The sequence below is a fragment of the Varanus komodoensis genome, unplaced genomic scaffold (genome assembly GCF_004798865.1).
Source record: "Varanus komodoensis strain SLA01 unplaced genomic scaffold, ASM479886v1 scaffold20_1, whole genome shotgun sequence".
NCBI classification, from domain to species: Eukaryota; Metazoa; Chordata; class Lepidosauria; order Squamata; family Varanidae; genus Varanus; species Varanus komodoensis.
Genome location: NW_025335587.1, coordinates 6,123,459 through 6,146,642, shown reverse-complemented (window position 1 = coordinate 6,146,642; position 23,184 = coordinate 6,123,459). Strand labels below are relative to the sequence as shown.

Sequence of the window (23,184 nt, the reverse complement as noted above, 5' to 3'; positions counted from 1 at the left end):
TCTCAGGGCCTCAGGCTGGGAAAGGTGATAGTCTAAGTGTAAGATTTCAGGAACTGTCCGTGAACATGTACCAAACTGGCTGCATTAGCAGAATAAGTCACATAGGTAAAAGTATAAATTATTACAGCAGTTATTTCCCTCCCCGCTCCCCCCTAAATACTAAGCACTTTCAAAGACAGCTGAATATGTTCTTTTCCACTGGTGCCAATGTTAGCCAAACCACTGTCAACCTTCTGTGAGTGATGTAGTCTCTGATTTCCAAAGTACAGATCAAAAACCTAAGCAGAAATGCTTGGAACGTGAGAGAACATGCACAGATCAGTGTTTCCCTTTCAACTGAATCAGAAAATTTGGAAACATGAAACTTGGGTCTATTATTTTGATTGGAAGTTCAGGGATATATATCTTTCTTTCTGTTCTTTAATATGGTGAAAAGGTTTCAGACAAAATGGCCTACCCAAACTAAGATAACCTGTTCTAATTTCCAAAAGTGAGCTGACTCTCTAGGCTTTTTAACTTGAATCGTTGCATATAAGCTTCACATGGAGGGAGGAGTAGTCTTGCTGAAAGTTGTACATTTTTTTTTTCTTTTCTTTTGCTTTGCTTTAGCTGTCTTGAGGAGAAAAGGACATTATTACAACTATCCAAAACTTGTATAAAGTACTTTGCACTTTTTAAAGGAACAAAATCAAAGTAAAGTACATAAGTAAAGTGTTCTGTTTTCTTGCATTTTTCTCACTTCTTGATCAGCAATATTTAAAGGGCAGTCCTGAAATAAACACAGAGAGACATGTGTTTCCTTGTTTATTTATGGGGAAATGTAGCTATCTAAACATTAAGGTGACTTTTACTCATAGAAATAGATGACCTATTCAGGCATGATGAAAGCCAGTGTGGTGTAGTGGTTAAGAGCATGGGACTGGGACTCAGACGATCCGGGTTCTAGTCCCCGCTCGGCCATGGAGCCAACTGGGTGACTTTGGGCCAGTCATAGACTCTCAGCCCAACCTACCTCACAGGGTTGTTGTGGGGATAAGATGGAGGGGGAGATATAAGCTGCCTTGAGCCCTTTGTAGGAAAAAGGCAGGATATAAATCGAAAAATAAATAAATAAATGATTAGAACTGGGTCGACTCAGCATCTGAGCAGAAATAGGGCAACTGTCAGGAGCCCCATCACAACAAAGGTTCTTCCGTGTGTGTGTGAACCTCCAGAGTAAATGCCTGCAGCAGGGATGCCTTTTTATCAGCTGTGAGCCCACCGGCTTCCTTACATAGGAGGCCTGATCAGGCAGAGTGTCAAATTGTGTGAAGCAGTATGTGCAAAGGGTCCCCATTGCAGGCATTCAGATGGTACACATGGTACGCAGGCCATTGTGGGACAGGGTTGCAAGCCCCACCCTGATCCTGGCTCCCAAGGCTCATCATGCCTTGAATTGTGTGTGCTGGATTATGTACTTGGATTCTGTAATTCTATTAAATACAGATGCATGGTCCTCATTCATATCAGCACAACTGTGAAGGGAAGGGGAGTTTCCTGATCAAACACTATGAATTCAGGCCCTGATCCAGACAGAAAACTCTATCCGGTGTCTGGATTAAGATCTGAGTTGGCAGTAGTTGGCCAGGAAATGGATCTTGGTGTTGTGATGAAGAACTTGATGAAGTTGTCAACCCAGTGTGCAGTCCCTGTGAAAAAGGAATGGGAAAACAGGCAATCTTGGTGATCACCAGGATCCTTTGGACATCAGCTCTCTTTTCATCTCACACCCATTTCCATTTGTGTTTGTAATCACTGTTTGGTCTCTGCAAATGGAAAACTGTACAAAACAAGCAGCAAAGGAATGTTACACAACTTTTCCCTACTGATTTGCCCAAATGTTTCAGATTTAGGCACATCTCCTATATTTCCTCCATAGACTAAAGTTGGGCCAATTAAAGCCACATGAAGTTTGTGCAAATTGTGAAAACCGGGTAACTTTAGGAAATTTGTACAGATCAAACAAGTGCATTGGCAATTTGAAAATATTTTCAGTAGACACATGCCTGTGATTGCATGGCAAGTTTGCATGGTATGAAAGCAAAAGAAAAAAAAATAGCGAACACTCTTAACGTGAAAAAGGCAAACTCTATATTGTAGATCATTAGGAAAGGAATCTGAAATGAAGCTACCAATATCAATATGCCATTATACAAATGTATAGCATGACCATAAGCAAAATACTGTGGTTTGTTCTGACCACTGTATCTCTCAATAAGGATGCTGTAGAATTGGAAAAGGTATAGAAAATGGCAATTAAAATATTCAAGGAGTTGGATACATCTGAGGCTTTTTGGCTTATTAAGGTGGGGAAGATTATAGAGGTATGAGTTAAGTCTCCCTGAAGCTGCTGTTATTACAGGAGAGAAAAATGTGTGGGCTTCAGCTTCTCAGCCTGTAGGTTTTCCCCTGTGCGACCAATGGTAGGTTTGAGAGAAGGCAGTATGGATCGGAGCTTGCAGTGCAGAAGCAAAGGGTTAGCACTGTCTATACGGCTCCACAGGGGTTCAGTTGAGGGTTCAGGTTAGGGTTAAAGGTGCATGGGTGGTTCTAGTCATGCAAATCCCACTAGGCATGCTGTGTGGGCATGAGGTAACAATGTGAATTGGGGGCATTTACATGACCGGTGGGCATTTCATCCTCCACCAGTTCATCCCTGCTTTTCTTAACATGCAGCTTCTGAACCCCTCTGGGAGCAAAAAGTTAAAAACCACTGGAGAGACACTTGAAGGGGAAGGGCTGGCATATCTGGCCTCACTTATTTGCCCTTGTCCTTTTCCAGTGTTGTGTTACCCAGGACCTTGAAATTTAGCTCCTAGTTTTAATCTGATGAGCATCTCCTAATCATGCTTACTTGGTAGCAAGTGCACATGCACACACACACATAAGGATATTTCTCAGAGTTTTAGTGGCCTGTTGTGGATCTCCACTGGTGATCCGAGTGTGCAAGGAGGGGAGGGGGATGCCCCCAGGTGACATGCTTGAATCACGGAGCAGTTTCTTCCCAGGTCAAGTGTTTGCATCGTTGGGTCGTGTGGCTTTACCTAGATCTTGGCAGGGCCTTTGGTCAGAGCTGGCCATGTGGAATGATGGCTAAGCTCTTCCATTTGTTGCTCCAAAATGCTTGGTGGGGTGGGTGGGCAGGATCCATGCCATGCCGTGTGCAGTACAATGCTGACAATCACAGTCCACAGAAACAGAAAGCTTCTGGCAGACAATAGGAGTTCCTGAAACAAGGGATTTTTTCTGCTTCCTGCAAAGTGACAAATCCAGCACTCTTTTCCTGACATGCAAACAGCTGTCATGTTTTACTGGGCCAGAAGACGGGTGAGAGTTCGGCTGCTATAGGCTGACTTTCCTGTGACGAGGCAAAGCCGCTGAGGAAGCAGCTGCCTGAACAGCACCGCGCACATGGATCGGCCTTCCTTTTCAGCCTGGTGCTCTCCTGCCCTCTTGGCTGTTGTTTTCTGTGCTGTGGGCTTCAGCCAGGATATGGAGAGGGCAGTGGTCTCCATTTGGCCTGCCCTTTTGCAGCCTGTGGAGAAAAAATGCACATGGAAATTGAAAAGGGGTGGCCAGTGATTTCCTATGTCTTCCCATGATTTCCTTTTCACAGGGAATGGCTAAAACATCCGCATCTAGCCTGAGCATTGTTGATAAATAGAAATGCCGTGGGCTGTCATTTCAATATAGAAAAATCCTAATATTTCCAGCTTCTAGTCGGCCATTTAGCCCACCCAGACAAACCACTGGGGTTTGATGTGTCTGCTTAGCAGCCACAGTTGCCAGTAGAAGAGGCTGACCTCTAAAGGAGAAGCCCCCTTGTCCTGTTGCAGTATTCGTCCTATATGAAAGCAAGCTCTTTTTAGCTGTTTGCACCTCCCTTTTCCTCCTCCACCTCCTTTTGTATCAGGTTAGCATACAACACATAACAAGTCTACAATCAAACCAAAGACACTTCCCACCAGCTAAGTATTGTGCATTATCAGTTGCTTTGATCATTGGGAAATTTGCAAACTGAAGAATTTTTCAGGCTCATTTTTCACTCAGTGAAGAAAATGTATTAGATACTTTGATCATGTATAAGTTAGGGATGGAACGTATGAGCTTTGCACTTATATCTGTGTTACAAAGCTGAGCCAACAAAGAGAAGAGCATAGGTCTAGCCTGTGTCTTCCTTTGTTTCAGAGGCCACCTTGCTGAGGCACAATCACAGTTCCTTCATGGCACTATTTTAACCATGATGTGGTCTTGTCACAGCCCACGGCATTTCATTGCTCGGCAGAAATCACATGAAGTTCCACCTCCAAGACTATACCCAAGCAGTAGCCAGTGCTTCATTGCAGCATCCACAGAGTGGTACTTCCACAGCATGAACAAACATACACAGAAGCTGGATTCCAAGTGCTCCCAGTTTTTGTTTTGTGTGGAATTTACAGTCACTAAGAATTACCGGAATTAAAATATCTTCCAGAAACAGCTTCAACAGCCAATTCTAATCATGTGGCTATGGATCGTGGGAGGATAGGAATCTGTGGGCCCATTTCCCTTGCCTATTCAACTTAATCTCATGTCAGCTCTTTGCTAAAACATTCTGGATCCAAGCAGAGTTTCTTTTTTAAATATAATGAATGAAAAAGACATTGATCAATTGAAATGGCTGCATAGCACATTCCCAGTTGTCTGCTGCCGAGTTTTCTTTATGGGTGGAGAGCACCTTCCACAGGAAATGGAAGAAATCCAAGCAAAACCACTCTTGCTTGGCCCTCTCTTTTTTGTGTTAAGCAGCTGAAGCATTAGGAGGGTTTAGCACACTTTTCTAACCTTAGAAGATCGTGTTTCATGATTTCTCTCCATGTTTTTATAACCCCAAGCCTTCGCTAAAGTGAAATGCAGTTTAAAGGGGAATTAGCACTACTAGTCCCAAATATCTGATGTAAAGCCACACACACCATTAACTGGAGCAAAGGCTAAGAAGGCCAAGATGACACTCCATCCATAACTTGCTCATTGAGAAAACTCAGGCCAGATTGAACCAAATCCCCCGTCTGCCCCTTGCACCGTGCAGCCACCACCTGCTCCTGCCACAAATTGATTTGCCATGGAGACTTTGGTATCGAATGTGGATCTAGTTGTGATTGAATCCAGGCTTAGGAAGTGGTAAGTGAGAGGCATGGCATCAGACTCGCCTTTCAGCCCTCAAATCTATACAAGCTGTAGAGATGAATGACTGGATGAGTAAAGGAAATGCAGTTGTATTAAAATTAATTCAAGATTTAAATATTTACAAATTCTAATCACAACCCAGGCAAGGCCTTCAACCCAAAGAAATCACTGGATTATTTAAGATCTAATGTCACATTCACCTTGTGGTAACCAGGTGTCTCTCATGAAGTTACCCCATTCATGTGAGAGCTACTTATCTGTCCAATGGGCACCCCAGTTTAGCTCAACAGATTTTAGCCACTACATAATTAGAGGAATGAAACCAAGAGATATTAAAATGAGAGAGTGCAGGAGTGTTACATTTCTTCAGCATCAGCTCCTTAAAGGAATGACAGGATACAAACATGAACCTTAGGTACTGTACACCGTCTAATGAAAGTGAAAAATGGTCATGACTAACCGAAGTCCCATGTATTCATCATTAAGGCTTAGTCAGAACCAATGTTTCCTGGATTTGTCAGTAGCTCACAGCTCCTTTTCTTGTGGAAAAAGGGGTATTTCTCCTGATGTTTCTTAATCTCCAGTGACATCAGGGGAAATATCCATGTAGTGGGAAAAGTAAGCAACACACCTGGTTTTCCCAGAATCAAAAGCAATTCTAGAATTCCCAACCATCTATATCATAGGTTCATGGAAAACAAATGGAGCCATAGGCCAGCAGTTGAGCTTGGGGAAGGGTGCCCACTATTTCTGTTGAATCTGGCAATCAAGGGAATTTAAAATCTAAGGTCAGAGAATAGGTTGCTACTATTTATTTTTCTTTGGTCACAACCAAGCATCTTTTTTTCTGAGTCTGATCTCACTGCTTTTGTTTCCTTGGTGGATTATGGGTAGACTGTTTGAGTGTCAAACAAAGTGATATGGTGATATGACAGAACGGGAAGCCTGAATGCAAGCGTTTGCATCCAGTAAAACAAGCAGCCTCTTTAAACAAGCAAGTCTTTTGTGATTTCTCCCCCTGAACAAGGCAATTAGTTTAAGTAAAGAAGCACTAGTAACCTATAAGCCCGAACTCTTGTAACTGCTAGCAGAACGCAAGCCATTCATTAATCAGGCTCCTTCAACTGAGGGGCAGCCCAAGACAATACAGCAGCAACCTGCCTCTTTCCATGGGTAGAGTCTGTCTAGATAGGTACCCTGCTTGGGTGTTGCAAATCCGTGCACAAAAAGACGGATGCCCAAGCCCTGCCCTGCCTCCAGCACCCTATATGCGCGCAGGGCAATAGTCTGAAGAGGGCTGTATCCTAGAAGATACGATCAGGAACCTGAATTTTTTTCTGGGGCTAGTGAACGGTGGGGGCAGGGCAGCATTTCTGACTGCACTTGTGGAAAACAGTCTTGCTTAGTGGGCACAGGCCAGGCTGTGGGGCCCACACAGCTCTGCCCTCTGACAGAGCTGCGCTGCCAAGGGGCTCAGGAGGAAAGCGAGCAAGCAAGTGAGCTGCCTTTCAGGCTCTCCACACTCAGACACTACCATGCCAGTGACTGCTTCAGTGATAACAGAACAGGGCTGGGATTGCATCCTTAATGCACATTTGTGTGTGTTTGTAATGTATCTGTGTACACACACAGACACTGTGTGCATGTTAATAGCTGAAATATGGCTATACGAAACCCTCTAGCAGTGAAAAAGGGAGCCTTCTTATGCTGTCTGCAAAGCCTGGATGATTTCTGACTCTCTCCTTTGGAGTTCTGTTTTGCAAAAGAGAAAATACATCAGTCATGTGGGCTTGATAAGACTTTAGGCTGCTGCAGCTGAGGGAGGATGTCAAAGCTTCCTCCCAGGCCTTTCTCATTGTGTGGCTGCCCCTCTGAATCGTCTGGTGCAGGCCTTTCCACATCCGCAGGGCTGCAGACATCATTGGATCTTTCAGGGAAAGGTACTTAAATATCTCTGCTTAAAGCTGTTCTTCAAAAATTCCAAGAACAGTAATCCTGACTAAGCTCCAGTGTACTAGGAGTGTAGAAAGGGCAGTGACAAAAGGGAAGGGAGTGTGAAAGTGAGGCAAGATCAAGCTTGCCTGACTAATAATTGCAGAGAAATGTCTCTTGAGGAAAGTTTAGGAATAGAATGGATTAAATGACTGAAAGGAAGTGTAGCTGCCTGCACTTTGGGACATGTTAATCGTAGTTAGAATTTATTTTTTAAATTTGCATTAGCAAACTCTTCTTCCTAAAAGTTTCTTAATCAGTACACTCATCCACAGATATATACCCACAATAAATATACTTAAATTGAAAGAGGGCAGAGAGTTTTACTCTAATGGGGAATATATACCCACCATTAAAGTGTCTGTGTGTGTTTGTTGGGGGGTGGGGCGTGTACACGCACAGCAGGAGAAGGAAGTTTCCCCTGTCAATAATAATTAAACGAGAGGCTGAAGGTCAGTTAAGGATCCAACTTACATTTTCACTGTACAAGTTTGCCTGTGGTATATTAGCTGGTTTTGGAAGGCCACTGACCATGTTCTTAATTGCAGGTGAAGACTGCAACTTTGGAATTGGTATATTGGTATAATTAGCTTTGTTTATTCATGTGGGAGTTAAAGTATGTAAAGAAAAACAGTGTTGGAGTAAAGCAGTAAATATTTATACTGAATGTATATATTTTCTTTCATTTACAGGTGTTTTATGTCTCAGACCTCTTCAAGCAGAAAACAAAGATTTCGCAGCCTCCTCCTCCAATCCGGAGGGAGATACTTTCACCTGTGGACATCATTGACCGGAACAACCATCACAACATGGTGTAGACATTTGACAAATATAATTTTATTTTTTATTTTTGCAAAACGACTGCTGACAGCAACTACCTGCTGCTCTCAATCTCATCAGACAGTAGAATGTAGGGAGAAACTCTTGCCTGACCAATAAGATCTTGCTCTGTGGCCTTTTTACACAACATTTGCATAAAATGGATGTTGTTCAACTAAGTCAAAGGCAACAATTATGAAATGAATCCAGACATGATGCAGGAATTCTAAATGTGCAATTGGCTGAGTGTTCATGTTGTAGTGAACGCTGAATTGTTCATAGCTTAATGAACACTAAATGATTACTAGGAAACTGGCCATCTCTGCTTCTTCTGCTTCTTTTGTTTTAAACTATGAAAATTTCCAATTCCTGTTAAGAGAAATGGGGAGAAAAACTCTCATCACCTATATTATAGCACTATCTACCAGAAATAAGCACTGATTCGTGAATTGTGATTACTTTCTAAGGGTAACCTTTTTTATTGGTTTTTCTTCACTCCATACTGTGACTTAACTTTTGGTTTAGGAGAAGCATACCAGGTAAACTGCCAGAAAGGTGTCTTTTCCCACTGCACAATCTGATGCCTGAGAAGCATAAATGAGTCCACTTGTTGAATGGAATCCAACCTAATTAAGATTAAGATAATCTTAATTATCCCTTATAATTAATATATCCTTAATCATAAGAGTCATTCTGTATTTTTTCATTAATCTGTGATTAGCAGCACGGCATCCTTCTTGTTCCTCTTATCTCTCAAGCTTTGGAGAACAGTGGAATTGCCAAATAAGGGATACTCAAGTTGCATGGAACCCCCATACCTCTGGTATATAATCTTAACAATACTGCATGAAATATTCACATTTCCCTCTGTGGCCCACAAAAATCTTTCCCCTGGTTCCCACTGACACAAACAAAGACCAAAAGTATCTTCTGAATGGTAGCCCATTTTGGACTCACAAAATATGATTTTGTTTGTGGTCAGACTTATTGATGTATATTAGCGCTATGGGCTCTGGGGTCGAGACTCAGAACATTAAGCTTCCGGGTATAGGGTGGACTGCTGGACGGGACCCTCCTCACCTGATAGTCAATCAAATCCCTTGTAAGATTCTGTGGCCTAAAGGAAAGGGATCCTTGTAAGCTCTTCATGAGAGTCCATCCTTCCCCAAACTGGAATCCTCTAGGAATATTCAAAAAGAAGTCCCATCATTCCCACTTCCCTAGCCCTTGATTGTGCTGGCTGGGTATGGTGGGAGTTAGGGGGCAACAGGTTGGAGAAGGCTGCATTAGACAACAGGCTGAATGCTGCTTTCAGCAACACAGAGTGCACGCAAAAAGAAACCAAGAGCAGAACGCTTTCTGCACTTTCAGGTGGAATTCTGAAAGGCGGATCTTTTTAGAAACCTTTAAGAACTAAACTGGTAACGCTAACCAAGCAGACTGGCCTTTGCACATCTTGTCATGCCAATCCGTCCTATCATTTCAATTCTAGCAAGCTATGACTTTTATAAATATATATATAAATATATAAATATTATATAAATAATGTATAAAACATTAAAATTAACTATGTAAAATATTATTTCTGAAGCGATTTTAAATATATCCACTATGATTATAAACTGTGTTTTTACCTGTGTTATTTACATGTTGCTGCTTAAAAAAAAGCATTGACTTAATTTTTTATAGTCGACTAAAATATTGTAGTTCTGTGGTAGCAATATTTGAATGAAAATAACAACTAAAGACAATTGTATAAAATCATATTAAATTGTCTGTATTTTTGTAATGTTTCTGTGTAAAAAGAGGAATATGCAAGACTTTTTGTAGAATACAGAATTAAAGTTTGTATTTGCAAAAATATTGCTGTATAAATGTGCTTCATCAATAAATGTAGGAGGAAAAATTATTTCATTTTGTGTGAGCCCATATTATCCCCTTTGGCTGAAAGTGATAACAGAAGTTTGCAGCCTACTTCGGAAAAGTGTTACCCCTGGACCAGTCCTTTGAGGTACTCAGAAGACTTCACCCCTTCCTCTGGCCTGACCGCTTTCCTCCACCATTCAGCATTTGCTGATTTCCATCTTTTGCACCATATTTTCTAAAAAGTTGCATGCCTGCCCTAAGGCTTAGTTGCAGGCAGTAGAAACTTTAAGCTAAAATATGCGGGTATTTTGCTCCTGCTGCTTTTGTTCTTGGCCCCACCAACCACTGGAATGCTACTTTTGAGAGCTTCTTCCTTATTAAATTTAGACCTTGGGCTGAGAGCATTTCAATATCCCCTGGTGCATAGGATACAGCTCAGTGACAAATGGCTGGTTGTATTACTTTGATATAGCATTGTCAAAGTATCCAAATCAGGATTGTTTGGATACCCAGCTCTGGGGACGTCCAACCGTGAGGTTCTCCCATCTCATCTGCAGCCTTGGAGAAGGCTCAACGGGTGTGCTGGGATAGTTGGGGAGGAGACGGGTTGCTCCCGTGTGCCATATCGAAGAGTACCTCCCCATCCCTTCTTCCATCCCTTTCCACAGTGCTTCATTTAAATAACGGAAAGCGACTCTCTAGGTGAAATGCAGCACACTCGGAGACTGCTACTGCTGCTCCTCACGTCCTGCAGAAGATGCACGTAAGCGTCATGCTTACAGGCTTACCTGCACCAAGTTCAGTGGCCCTCAGATTGTGCCTTTGCTGTGCCGTTAGTCCAGGTGGAAGGCAGTAGGATCAGGCAGGCAGAACTCCCTGCCTGCCTGTGGACAGTGTGGAAGGGATTCAGAATACAAGGGAAGGGAATGTATGTATTGGAGTAGCTGGAATCCTGGCCAGCACATCCCCCTGCAACTTCTGTTGCTGATCCACTTGCTTATTTTAAACAGAGGATTTTGGTGTGTGTTATGTTAAAGAAAAACATTCTAACTATAGTACTGCTAAAAAATCAGTGGCAGATACTGCCTGTGAAGCTTGTCCAAGCTCATTTGCCCTATTCCACCAACCCACTGTTCCTGCATTTCAAGATTATGAAATGATACAGCAGTGCACTAGGTGCTGAAAAGGCTCAGCAGTTCACAAGGAACCCCGTTTAAAGGCTTTTCGATTAACTCATTCGTCCACCAGCCTGATTGGAGATGTTTTCCCTGCTCATCAGTGCTGAGAAAGGGAGAATGTCCCTGGAAGACTTAGTTGGGCAAGTAGGGCTGGGCACTGGGGGTGCACACAGCATGAGCAATACAGTCTGGTGTGCTGAAAGCCATTGCTTTCCATCAACTGTGGTAGATGTGGACAGATGCTTAAACACAGAGGCTGTCTCCATGACACAATAGCTACAATGACACCGTGGGGCACATGAAGCTGCCATTTTGGACTGCAGCAAACCCAGAGAGTGTGGGTTCTGTGAAATAGCCTTCATATAACCCATGGTTGGTTTTGAGCTATGCTTAAGCCCTGACTTTAATGGGAGAGAAATAAGCGTGAACACAGCTTAAAGATGTCTGAATTGTTCTTGTAGCGATGAGCACAGCTACAGTGACACAAGGCATGGCATCCATCTTCATGCTGTTGATATTAAGGAAATTTGATGGGAACATATAGCCACTAAGAAGCCTTTGAGGTACACTACGGCACAGTTGATTTACAGCAAAGTCTCTCTTCCGTGAAACAAAAACAAGAGAAAGGAAATTTGGACTCGTGGCACTTATTTTTCTGGAGCATGGAGCTTTTGAAAGTGAGCTTGGACTTAAAACAATTCCATGGCATTGCTGATTTTATATAAAAGAGCAGCACATAGTGTCCTTGCCCCCTCCCCTCCCAAGCTAAGATAAACGGAACTGAACACAAGCAGTGCTATTTTGGTGCCTGGGGCAGAAAATCCTTTCCTCCTTGTCAGTAAAAGTAACAAACAGCACATTAAATAACTATGATTTGCTGCTTTTTATTAGTCTCTGCCTAATGTAGGGCTGTCCCTGATATCACAGGACTAAATTAGGTAAAAGAATCCAATATTCTTAGGTTGCAGTGCAATGCCATAAACATTCAGTGGCTCATACTGGCTAAATTTATTTTTATTCCTGGCCTATTTTAGTCTGGTACTGGCAACACATGATTTTAATTAGCAAATTAAAATTAACATGTTTTGCTCACATTACATTTGAAAGAGAAATAATAATGAAATAAGCTACCTGAGCACAATCAAGCATGAATGGGATGGATGCATCTTTCAACTTAGTTTTTTCCGAGGTTCTCATTTTAACTTTGGTTCATCTTGAACTTTGAAAATATCTTGCATCTTTTTTTTCCTCCATCCTTGGATTTTTTTTTTTAAGTTTACATGAAAATTCACCATGTTCCAAATATATGCATGCATATGCTTACCTATGGGGTTTTCATGGCAAGGGTACTGGAGTGGGTTGCCGTTTCCTTCTTCAGTGGATCACATTTTGTCAGAGCCCTCTGCTATGACCTGTCAGTCTTGGGTGCCCCTGCACGGCATAGCTCATAGCATCATTGTGCTACACAAGCCCCTTCGCCACGACAAGGCAGTGATCCATGAATACAATTCTGATATTTTAAAACATTATTTTTCTTAATAAGGACATCTTTTTTTTTAAAGAATCCCATTGCAAAATTTGGGAAATTGCAAATGTCAAGGATAACTGAGTTTCAATTCACATAAAGGTTTGAAACTGTGAATGGTTCAAAACTTGTATTAAAATGAAAAATGAACAGATTTCTCTCTCATCTCTGTCAAGCATTCAGGTTGTAAGATACAAAACAAACAAGCAAACAAACTCGGAGAAGAATGGATCTTGGGGTGCTGAAAGGGTAGCAGTGAAGGCTGAACCCTCGTCAAGGACAGGTGCTCCAATTAACAATGGATGATTGAGCATTGTCATTATTTTACTCAACTGGATTCTGTTGCAAACCTCCATTCCTAGCCACAGCCAGGCACTCAGGAAGCAAGATTTAAGTGTTATGAGGTATCCAAGAAAAGTGAATATATAAAAATCAGATTTCAAACTCAAGGTCTTCTGTTTCCTGGCACACACAGGATGGTCTTCTGCATTGGCATGATCATCTGCAAAAGCTAAACTGAATGCATGGAAATGGAAATATATTATTTTGGGATTTTTAAAAGACAGTTCCCAACAATTGTGATGGAGGAAACTTGATTTATTATTGATATATGCACAGATCTGTGCCAGGAGCAGTATTAAAAGTATAATGTGAAAATGTCTAATGATCTGGTAAAATTTGACACAAGACACAAGCATGATTGTAAAAGTAAAGAATTCTTTTAAGGTTAAAATCTTTTATCATTCCCTTTACTTTGGCTTCTTCAAGGATTAATATACTTGGTTGCAACATGAATTATGAAGGTTGGCATGCCATAAAGCTGCATTGGATATAAAAGAACAGCAGTTTTCCCAGTTCTTCTTTAATTTGGAAAGTGGAAAGAGCATGGAAAAATGACACATACTTAGAAACACAAGGGCAGACGGTATAGGGGTTATGCTAAAAATAAGTTTAAACAGTGCTCAAAATGTGCATTTGGCCAGAAATTAACATTTTTTAAAGTTTCCTATACCATCCCAGCTCCCATGTAATTCAGGCTTGCAAGGCAAGGGGAAGCGTGGCTGGGCTTCTTTGTGTTGGGGGCCCGCGCCCCAGCAGGGACCCCTTGTGGTTGCTCTCCCTATTCACCAGTGCCTTGCACCCTGGCCCAGGCAACACCAGTGATGGGTAGGGAGGAGGGGTGGAAGATGCCACGACTTCTTTGTCCATTGGCTGTTGGACTGTCAAGCAAGCAGCTGGCAGCAGGAGGAAGAAGAGCAATCGGCAGCCGTGCTGGTAGACTCACTGGGCAGGAAGCCACAGGAGAGGGGTTGCCTAAGGTCTTTCGAACGCTGGTGTGTCCATGCAACCGGATGCAGTGGAATGGGGATGGGAGGGCTCTGGGGAGGTGATGTGGATGGGGCAGCCTCTGAGTGCGAGAGGGAAGCACCCTGTTGAACGTTTCATTCCATAGAAGAGCATTACGGTCATAAGCAAGTAAGTAGCATCTAAAGGGAAAAGTTAAGATGCTGAAGTACAGAGAGCAATAGGAGCTTTTCTTCTTTATCTGAATGACATCTTTTTAGAAATGGTGATTGGCAGTCTTTATTATCTAACATTGCTCTACACTGACACAAAATAGGAACTTGCCCAGGCCCAGAGGCATATCTTTGCATTCAAACTATTGGTGACATCTCTGCAGATTAGAACATAAATCTGTGCTCCAAAGTCAAAGGCTGAGTTACCTGGCTCTGTAGCAAATGCACCAACAAACAAGCATTTCAGATGGGACGGAATGTGATCAGACCCGGTGGACAGTCATCTCTGTGCCACTTTAAGCTGATCCAAGATGCCAGCCAGTGCATATTGTACAAGCTTGCCTTGGCTGTCCTCTAACACTGAAAGACAATAAAAGAGACCATAAGTCCAGAGAGAGATCACTTGCTTACATTTATAGCGTACCCTTCTTTTTCAGCAGAAATTTTCAAGGCAAATAAAGAATAATATATAAAATACATATGGGTCAAAGCCATGCACATACTTGGCCTGCTATCAGCAGGACTAAAACTGCCAAATTTGCAGATGATGCTGAATTATTCAGAATGATAAAATCCAGAGCAGGTTGAGAAGTGTTCCAAAAGGATTGCTCCAAGTGAAGTCTAATCTACTCAGACAAAAGAACCATGAAAGGCAGTTTTTCCTAGACTGAAGCACTTAGAGGAATTTCATATCTGAACGTTCCTCTGGAGGTGCAGGGGGAGTCACCCACTCCCTCTCTGAATATCTATATATGTGAACACGTTCTAGGTTAGCCTTCTCCCATTTTCATCTGTAGCTAATGAGCTGCCAGGCCAGCTTCTCAACAGAAGCAAAACCTCCATGGAGTTCCCCCCTGTGTTTGGATAACCTGAGCCATGAACATTAATGTCACTCATGCAGAGAACTTCATTCTCTTGTATTGCAAGCCACCCGAAGAATTACTAGTGGGTGGCATATAGATGGAATCAAACAGATGAGCAAACAAACCATGCTTTGGGGCAGGATGAATTACCCAAAATGTTGGCATTGTGTCTTTTGGCTGTTAAAAGGGCAAATTCAATTTAGAAAACAGGAAGTGTTAAGGTCACAGGTAAGCAGTAAATCTGACTGAATTCAATGAGGCTTACACTGACACAACCTGTACAGCATTGTGCTACGCAAAAAGAGCAGAAATAAAAGGAGTGAATGGCATTTGGTGGCATGTGTAAGGTTTAAAACAATGTAGAGGGCAGAGGACCACATGCAAACCCCATCCATAATGTTCCTGGATATACAGGTAATTCTTCCTGTGTTGAACAGGAAGACCCATATAGAGTGTCTCTTCATGTTCAGCTGAACATGGTTAGAAGTCCATGTACAATCCAGAACCCTGATCAGAGTTTCCAACCATCATTAAGAAGCTTAAACACCTGGATTTGCTGTAGGTGTGTTTCTGTGTACCTCCCACCTCCCACCCAAGTTTTAATCCTCATGTGTGTAAGAAAATGACTGCATAGGTCTACAGTTATTCTGAAAATCTGTGGAGTACCACAAGTGGAATATTGTCTTCAGTTGATATTGCCTCCTCACCCAAAGGCATTGCAAAGCTGCACAGATAAATAAAAAGGACTCTAAAAGACATAGACACTGGATCATTAGCTTTTTGAGAGAAGAAATTTCATGGCTTGAAGGACATTACAGAAGTTTATGCAATTGTGCATCCTGAGAAGAATGTGAAAATGGTTCATTCTTTAGTAAGATAAACATTATTTGGTGGTAGGTTCAGAACAGACAAAAGCAAATGTTTCTTTACACGGCATATAATTAAAATATGCCACTGCTGAGAGAAGTAGGGATGGCTTTACGATAGGCAATTGAGCATCAAATGGTACAAGCATGTTTAGTTCCATGAATTTTTGAACACCTTTGAGGGTTGGACTAAGAGGCAGGGGGAGAAAATAAAAGTGTTATGGTGGCTGGGACTGGCCAGCAACTGTAGGCCTTTCTTCTGTCTCAGCTTGCACAGGATTGCATCCAATGTTGTAACCATAAGAAGAGGCATGTTGGATCAGGGTCCATCAAGTCCAATTCATGCTGTGCCAAAGATGCTGACTGTGAGAACCCAGTGGAATCCTCCCAATCATGTTTCATTAGTAACTGTTATCCATAGGGATACTGCCTCTGGTCCCAGAGATAGGCTATAGCCATAATGACTAGTAGCCATTGATTGCCTTATCTTCCATGAATTGAACTAGCCTCCTTTCCAAGCCATCTAAAAAGGTGCCCATCATGACATCTTGTGGTTGCAAATTCCATAGTTTAAAACTATGCACTGAGTGAAGCAGTACCTGCTTTTATCTGATCTGAATCTCTGGCAATCCTCTTCATGGGAAGACCCTAACTTTTAGTATTATGAGACAGGAGAAAAATGTGTCCTTCTGTACCATCCACAATTGTGTGCATTTCTGTTATGACTTCCCTCACTCAAGTTTTTGCAGAACTAAACAGTCCTAGATGTTGCACCTTTTTGTTCAAAGGGAGCTGCTTCAGCCCCTGGATCATTTTCGAAACCCTTCGTTTGACTTTTCCCAACTCTACAATACACGTTTCCCTCCTTTTTTCTTTTAGATGCAGTGACCAGAATTGCACACAGTATTCCATGCCACTATTGTTTTTGAAGAAGTATCTATTTATCTTTTTCCCATGGAATGGCTCCTTCTGGATTTCCTTCTTTATCTATAACCTTGAAAATGAACTGTGTAGTTAAATGTAACTAAGAAATAAGAATGACGACCATGGCGATAGACCATAAATAGTGAAGGAAATACAGATGCACTCTAAGATGTTCTTTAAATACCTATGAAGGAAACTAACAAGGAGTCAGCAGGCCTACTTGGAGACAGAGTTGGAGACTAAGGACAGATGAGGGTGATGCTGTTATTTCATAGCAATAGCAAATTGTTTTCTTTGCAAACAGGATAATCATATCTGAGAGATCAGATATGCTTTCCTGGGAGGAGAGGAAATGCTAAAAGCCTTTCAATATTTTCTGACTCTTCAATGGAGGAAAGACCAAGAAGTTCCCCAGCAGTTCCATACCAGAATTCAAAAGGAAGTAAACAAAGACAAAAGAAGGATACTATTTTGATTGCTTGCAAAGTACATACGAAATATTCAGAAGGCAAGATAAGTGCTCTACACATTATTAGTTATAGTTTTAAGAGCAGAGCAAGGTAAGAGGAGACTTAGGAAATTGTACACTTTTAACAGGTGTATCACAGATCTTTTGATGTGCTTTGGGGGATGCAGATAACATGTTTGTTGAAAACTTTTCTATACTGTCCCATCACAGATATCTCGAGATGGTTTACAACAAATACAATAAAATAAAAATAAAATAAGAGTAATAAGATGTTTATCAGCATAGAATTCTTTTTCCAATATCCTATTATTTAATTCTTCATCCAATACCCTTTCATTGATATCCTTGCTTGTATCATCACCAATGCTTCACCAAACAATCTCCATCCTGTTCTGTTCAGGCTGTAGGCTTCTGAATGGGACTTTAGGATAATTCATCTTAACCAAGGTTAGCTTTCAGGTCCTTGACCTCTAATAGAGTAAGGTAAAGGTAAAGGATCCCCACACACTTGTTTGCTAGTCGTGGTTGATTCTAGGGGGTGGTGCCCATCTCTTTTTCTTCGCCAAGGGAATCAGCATCTGTCCGCAGTTCTCATGGTTATGTGGAGAGCATGACTAAATGCCAAGGTGCACGGAATGCTGTTATCTTCCCCCCGAAGTGGTCCCTATTCATCAACTCACATTCACATGCTGTCGTGCCTGACGCCTCAACAGAGGTGGCACCTCACGCGGAAGAGTCAAATGCCCAAAGAAAGAATCAGACATCAGGAGGACTTATACTTGAAGCCCTGTGGCCAAGTGACTCTTCCACAACCTGGCTTGGGAGTAGCTGAACAGATAGCCATCCCTCATCCTGACCCTTTACCCCTTGGGCAAACTGCCAAGCCTCTGTCCAACCACGAGGGTCCCGAGGGAAAAGACACTACAAGTTCTGCCCCTGAAGAGCATGGGCAGGATATCCGCCTTCCTCCTGACCCTGAGTCTCCTGAACAAGATACAGAAGACGCAGGAGGCGGGATAGATTTGTCTCGCGCAACTCTTAGACGTAGCTTACGCGGATTGGAACAGAAATAGGCTTTGTCCCACCTCAGGGGGGAAAAGTGGGACAAAGAAAGCTAATCCCATGTGGTTTCCCTGAGGGACATCACTAAGAAGATAGCAACTGACTTGTAAAGGTCATTGCAGTAGAGCTTATTTGTAGCATCGTAAATCTTGTAGAAAAGTAGCAATAAAAGACTTTAGTTTTATTGCCTGCATAAATGTGGGTCATTTACGACTATGAGCTGACTCCTCACAACACATGCTTTCAAACTGCCAGGTAGACAGCAGCTGGGACAAAGCAATGGACACTCACCCCGTTGCGTGGATTCCAACTGCCAGCCTTCAGATCAACAGCCCAGTGGCTCAGCGGTTTAACCCGCTGTGCCGCCTGCGTCCTAATAGAGTGAAATAAGAGAAATTGACATACTTGAGGGAAAGTTTTCTGGAATGTATTCACAAATGCTAAGCCATGGTTAACATGGCTTGATTCTGTCTACACCAGCACCCTAGTGCATGTACAGATTTCGGATTCTGTTACAGATCTTCAAGTGTGTGGATTTACTTCAATGTTAGCTTGTTATTGTTGTTGCTGCTGTTATGTGCTGTCAAGTCATCTCCAACTTATGGCAGTGCTATGTGTGAAAGGCCTTCGAAATGCTCCATCCATGACAGCCCTGCTCAGCTCTTGTACATTCAAGGCTGCGGCTTCCTTGATAGAGTCAATCTCATATCTGGAGTCCTACATAGAGTAAACCACTGAAATGAACAGCACTTAAATTAGACTAATGCTGTATAGAACCCTCTTTTGCAAAAACGTTTTTTGCAAATGGAAAATCCTGCCTCTAAATAAGAAAAGGATCCTATAAAAATGGGTACTCAAAGTCCAAGCCCAACTGCTGTTCAGTAGTTTTGATGACTGAATCCATGCCTGTCCCACATTATGAAATATCATCAAGAGCACACACTGACTATAATAGCAGCCTTGATAAATATGATATTCATCTGGAAGTTTAGAATCCATTAAATTGACTCAATGAATAACCTGGAAAACCTTAGTACGTTTGAGATTGTATTACTATGAAGCAGCGTATAGGTCACTAGTGCACCCAGGCAGCCTAAATATTTATGCTATTTTGACAGTATATCATTCTAATTAGTAAGCAAAAACATATGCACACAGAGAAGGCAGGAATATTTTAATTAGGGATGTTATGAGACTGGATTTTGTGTTTCTGGGAAAGTTTGTCCTTACCCCATGTTTTTCCAAGGCTCCCCTTCTAATACTGCAAAATAAATGAAACACAGTTATTTTTAATAATACCACTGGTGTGTGCATTTTCCATAAAAATCTTTCTTAATTTTGCCAATCTCTAAAAATGATTATGTGAATATAACTGAATGGTAACATGGACTCTGTCTCCCCATATGAGAAAGGGCATGTTTATTTTATAATTGCATCTAAGATGAAGTATCATGTCCTTCAGTATGTAGTTCCCAAACTACAGTTCCCAGCATTCCTTACCATTGCCCATGGTGAAGTCTAAACCATGTGGATTGCATCAGATTGGAAAAGGTTGTTCTAAGGTAGGCTTGTTATACAGTTGAATCCTAAACATGTTAACTCAGATTAAATGAGTTCATTGGATTTACTCCTTCATATGTATTCCTGCTTTGGCCACCTAATGAGAAGGAAGGACTCCCTGGAGAAGAGCCTAATGCTGGGAACAACTGATGGGAAAAGAAGAAGGGGACGGCAGAGGATGAGGTGGCTGGATGGAGTCACTGAAGCAGTCGGTGTGAGCTTAGGTGGACTCTGGGGGATGGCGGAGGACAGGAAGGCCTGGAGGAATGTTGTCAATGGGGTCATGATGGGTCGAACACGACTTCACAATTAACAACAACATGTATTGCTGCATTACAGAGAAATCTTATAGTCACCCTATGCCAGGTCCCCGGATGAACTTCAGATATGCTGGTCAAATGCCTATCAGATCCTATGTCCACTCAGCCTGGAGAGATATTGCCCTGGTGTAACTCAAGTTTTTGTCACAGTCCATGAATCAGAGACAGTGGTGGCACCTATACCCACATGCCACATGGAGATAAAAGGCTGCTAATGCTGTCACAACAATCCGAGCACCCTCCCAGCACACAGTGTTTCATCACAGCATGCATGCACAAGCACACAAACACACATGCACACACCAGAATGCCCCCTGTGCCCTCAGTCTAACAGCAGTGGTGGCCCACTCCATAAGGGATCAGCTGAGGAAGCACAGAGCAGAAATCCAAGCTCCTCCATGGGAAGCCAAACCCTCGCTCAGGAGGTTAAAGGAGAGATACATGGCAAGCACCACAAGGTAGCTCCCTAACACAGAGGCATCAGAAGCAACCTATACTGTACTGGGTCCAATTACTGGTTTATCCAGCCCAGTGTTGCTACTAGTATTGGTAGTAGTTCTAGAGGAATTCAAGAGGGGTTCTTTCCTAGCCCGAACTGGAAATGCCAGGATTTGAAGCTAAGATCTTCTACATGGAAAGCACTCACCCAGAGCAGTAGTCGTCAGTCAGCCACATAATGGAACCAGCCCAACACTCAGTTATAGACACCAGGAAGAGAGGGGATGCGGACACAGCCCTGCTCCGATAGAACAACTTACATTCTACATGTTGGAGATCCCTGGTTTAATTCCAGGGGCCATCTTTCACTGGAAGGATGGGACCTCTGCACACACACAGGTTAATCTGAACCAACATGAAGTGTGCAGCAGGGACCAATCTATCCTTGTATGGGCCAACCAGCCCTTCTGGGACCCCTTCTCTTCCTGGTCACCAATGTGCACAGTCACAACTTCATGTTGCTTTGGTTTTATTCCAGAGAATACTCTCCAGCTTCAGCTGGCTTCAGGATGGGACTCTGAGGAGACTGGCCTGAAGCTTGATGAACTCAAGCCAGTGCCTGCTCATTTTTGCTCAGGTTCCCTTGAACAGATAGCCTCTCAGGATGTACGAGGCAACCAGGTGGTCTAGGGTAGGATGAAAGCATAAAGGATGAGGGAATGACATCCGTTTGTTGTTGGCATTTGTGCCAGGGAAATGGGCCTTGTAGCTGTTAGCATTCTAGGAAGAGAAGTGCACATATGCATATGTTGTTATGTGTCTTCTGGAAACACAAATATGTTCACAGTGGTCCCTCTGTGTATAAGTGCCTTTCCCCACAGTTTTCCATCAGCATTTTTCCCTCTTGGGAGCTAGAAACGTATAACATGAGACCAGTAAGATACAGCCTTAAGCTGCATTCTCAATATGAGATTTGCATTCTTCTTGGGTATAGTTTCTATCCTGATGGTGCTGGAGTGTTATGACTGAGTGTTGAAATACACCTTTTCTATGTTTCAATTTGGTCAGGCAGTGGTGGTAATTGCTGTGGGCAGCTATTTTATTTCTCTCCACTCACTGAATCAATGGAAGGGAAATTACTTGCCCCAGCCCCAGTTCTGGTGTGAAGATCAGCTTTTCTTGTTGAACTGTCCTTAAGCCAAGGGCTTTAGACTTCAGTCTAATAATTACTCATGCCTGTCCCACATTCCTGCCTCATTCCCTTTGCCAAAGTAACTTCAGTGGAGAAGTTCCACCAGGATAAAAGTTTATTTATTTATTTAGAGAACTACTATGCCGCCCCATTCGCCGAAGCCTCGGGGCGGCTCACAATCATAAATAAATAAACACAATGTAAAACAGTATAATTTAAGTCACCCTGGCCAAAGAATAAAATAGATAAATAGTATTAACAATTAAAATAGTATTAACAATTAAATTTTAATATAACAATTAAAATAACAATTAGTTCTGGAGTTGGACTAATAGCTTGATTGGCTCCTTCCAATTCTACTGTTGGTCTGTGGTCTCCAACAGCAGGGTACCTCTGTTTGGTTTCGTAGGGGACCCCATCCCGGGACCTTTTGGATGAGTGACAGCATTTGGATCCAGATAGTCCAGTGCTCTGTTTTGACCTATACCCATGGAGCTTCCCATAGAGAATATGCCACCCCCTCATCTTTTTTCCCAGCTTAATCACTTATAACTGGGGGGGTTAAGAATTGGGGTAGGACTGCTGGGAGCTCATGCAGCTGAAATAAATCCACATGATTCCCCTGTTTATTCTTGCCACCATTTTCTTCTCACCTGTACTGCCAACTGCCAAAGGAATTCTGCCTTTCCTGCATCACATTTTAGACTATAAGCTGTCTGAGCGAGGGTTTATCTTTGGTCAAGAGCACTAGTAGGAAAATAGTAATAAGGCTAAACATTTCAGATGTGCACATGTGCCCACACACGCTATTACCAGCTATTGTCACAACAGCTTTGAGTTTGAACGTACCAGGGTGCAGCATCGTTCTCTGTGGCCTCCAAGGATGGTAGAAGTGAGTCCAAAACTATAACTGATGTTGGACAGAATAGTCTAAAGACAAGTCAAGGATGAATTGGAGATGGTGCAGGATCCAAATGGTGGGTCAACCTAAAGCAATAACAACAACAAGGAGTCTTACAGCACCTTAATGACTAACCATTTTATTCTGCCTTAAGCTTGTATGGAGTATATTCCACTTCATATGATGTGTGGAGCGCTATGGAGAGATTCAGATTTAAATGCAGTACCTATGGTGGTCAAAAATCATTGTAAACAGTGAGGTCAGAAAGAAATTAAATGCATGAAGTCACAGTCACATTATTTACAGTTGATCTAGAGCATAGTCTCTGCAGAGGAAAATGCTGTAGGTGAGCTGAATTTTGGGTTTGGGTTTTCCTTTAAAACCACTGAATCATGTACAATAAACTCTGAGGTTAAATCCAACTTCTTGCCTTTGAAGAATCCAGAAAAAAGTTGTTCAAGACAAGCCTGATTTCAATTTTAAACCA

At 42.3% G+C, this 23,184-nt stretch overlaps 1 protein-coding gene across 1 annotated transcript in view; it reads left to right on the top strand.

Annotated features, from left to right (window-relative positions):
• PLPP3 (phospholipid phosphatase 3) overlaps positions 1-9,925 on the top strand; it is a 78,824-nt gene extending 68,899 nt beyond the window's left edge. The window contains exon 6 of the mRNA XM_044430144.1: positions 7,890-9,925. Coding sequence (XP_044286079.1) covers positions 7,890-8,015 — 126 coding nt within the window. The 3' untranslated portion in view covers positions 8,016-9,925. The remainder of the gene's footprint in view (positions 1-7,889) is intronic.
• Positions 9,926-23,184: the final 13,259 nt, after the last annotated feature.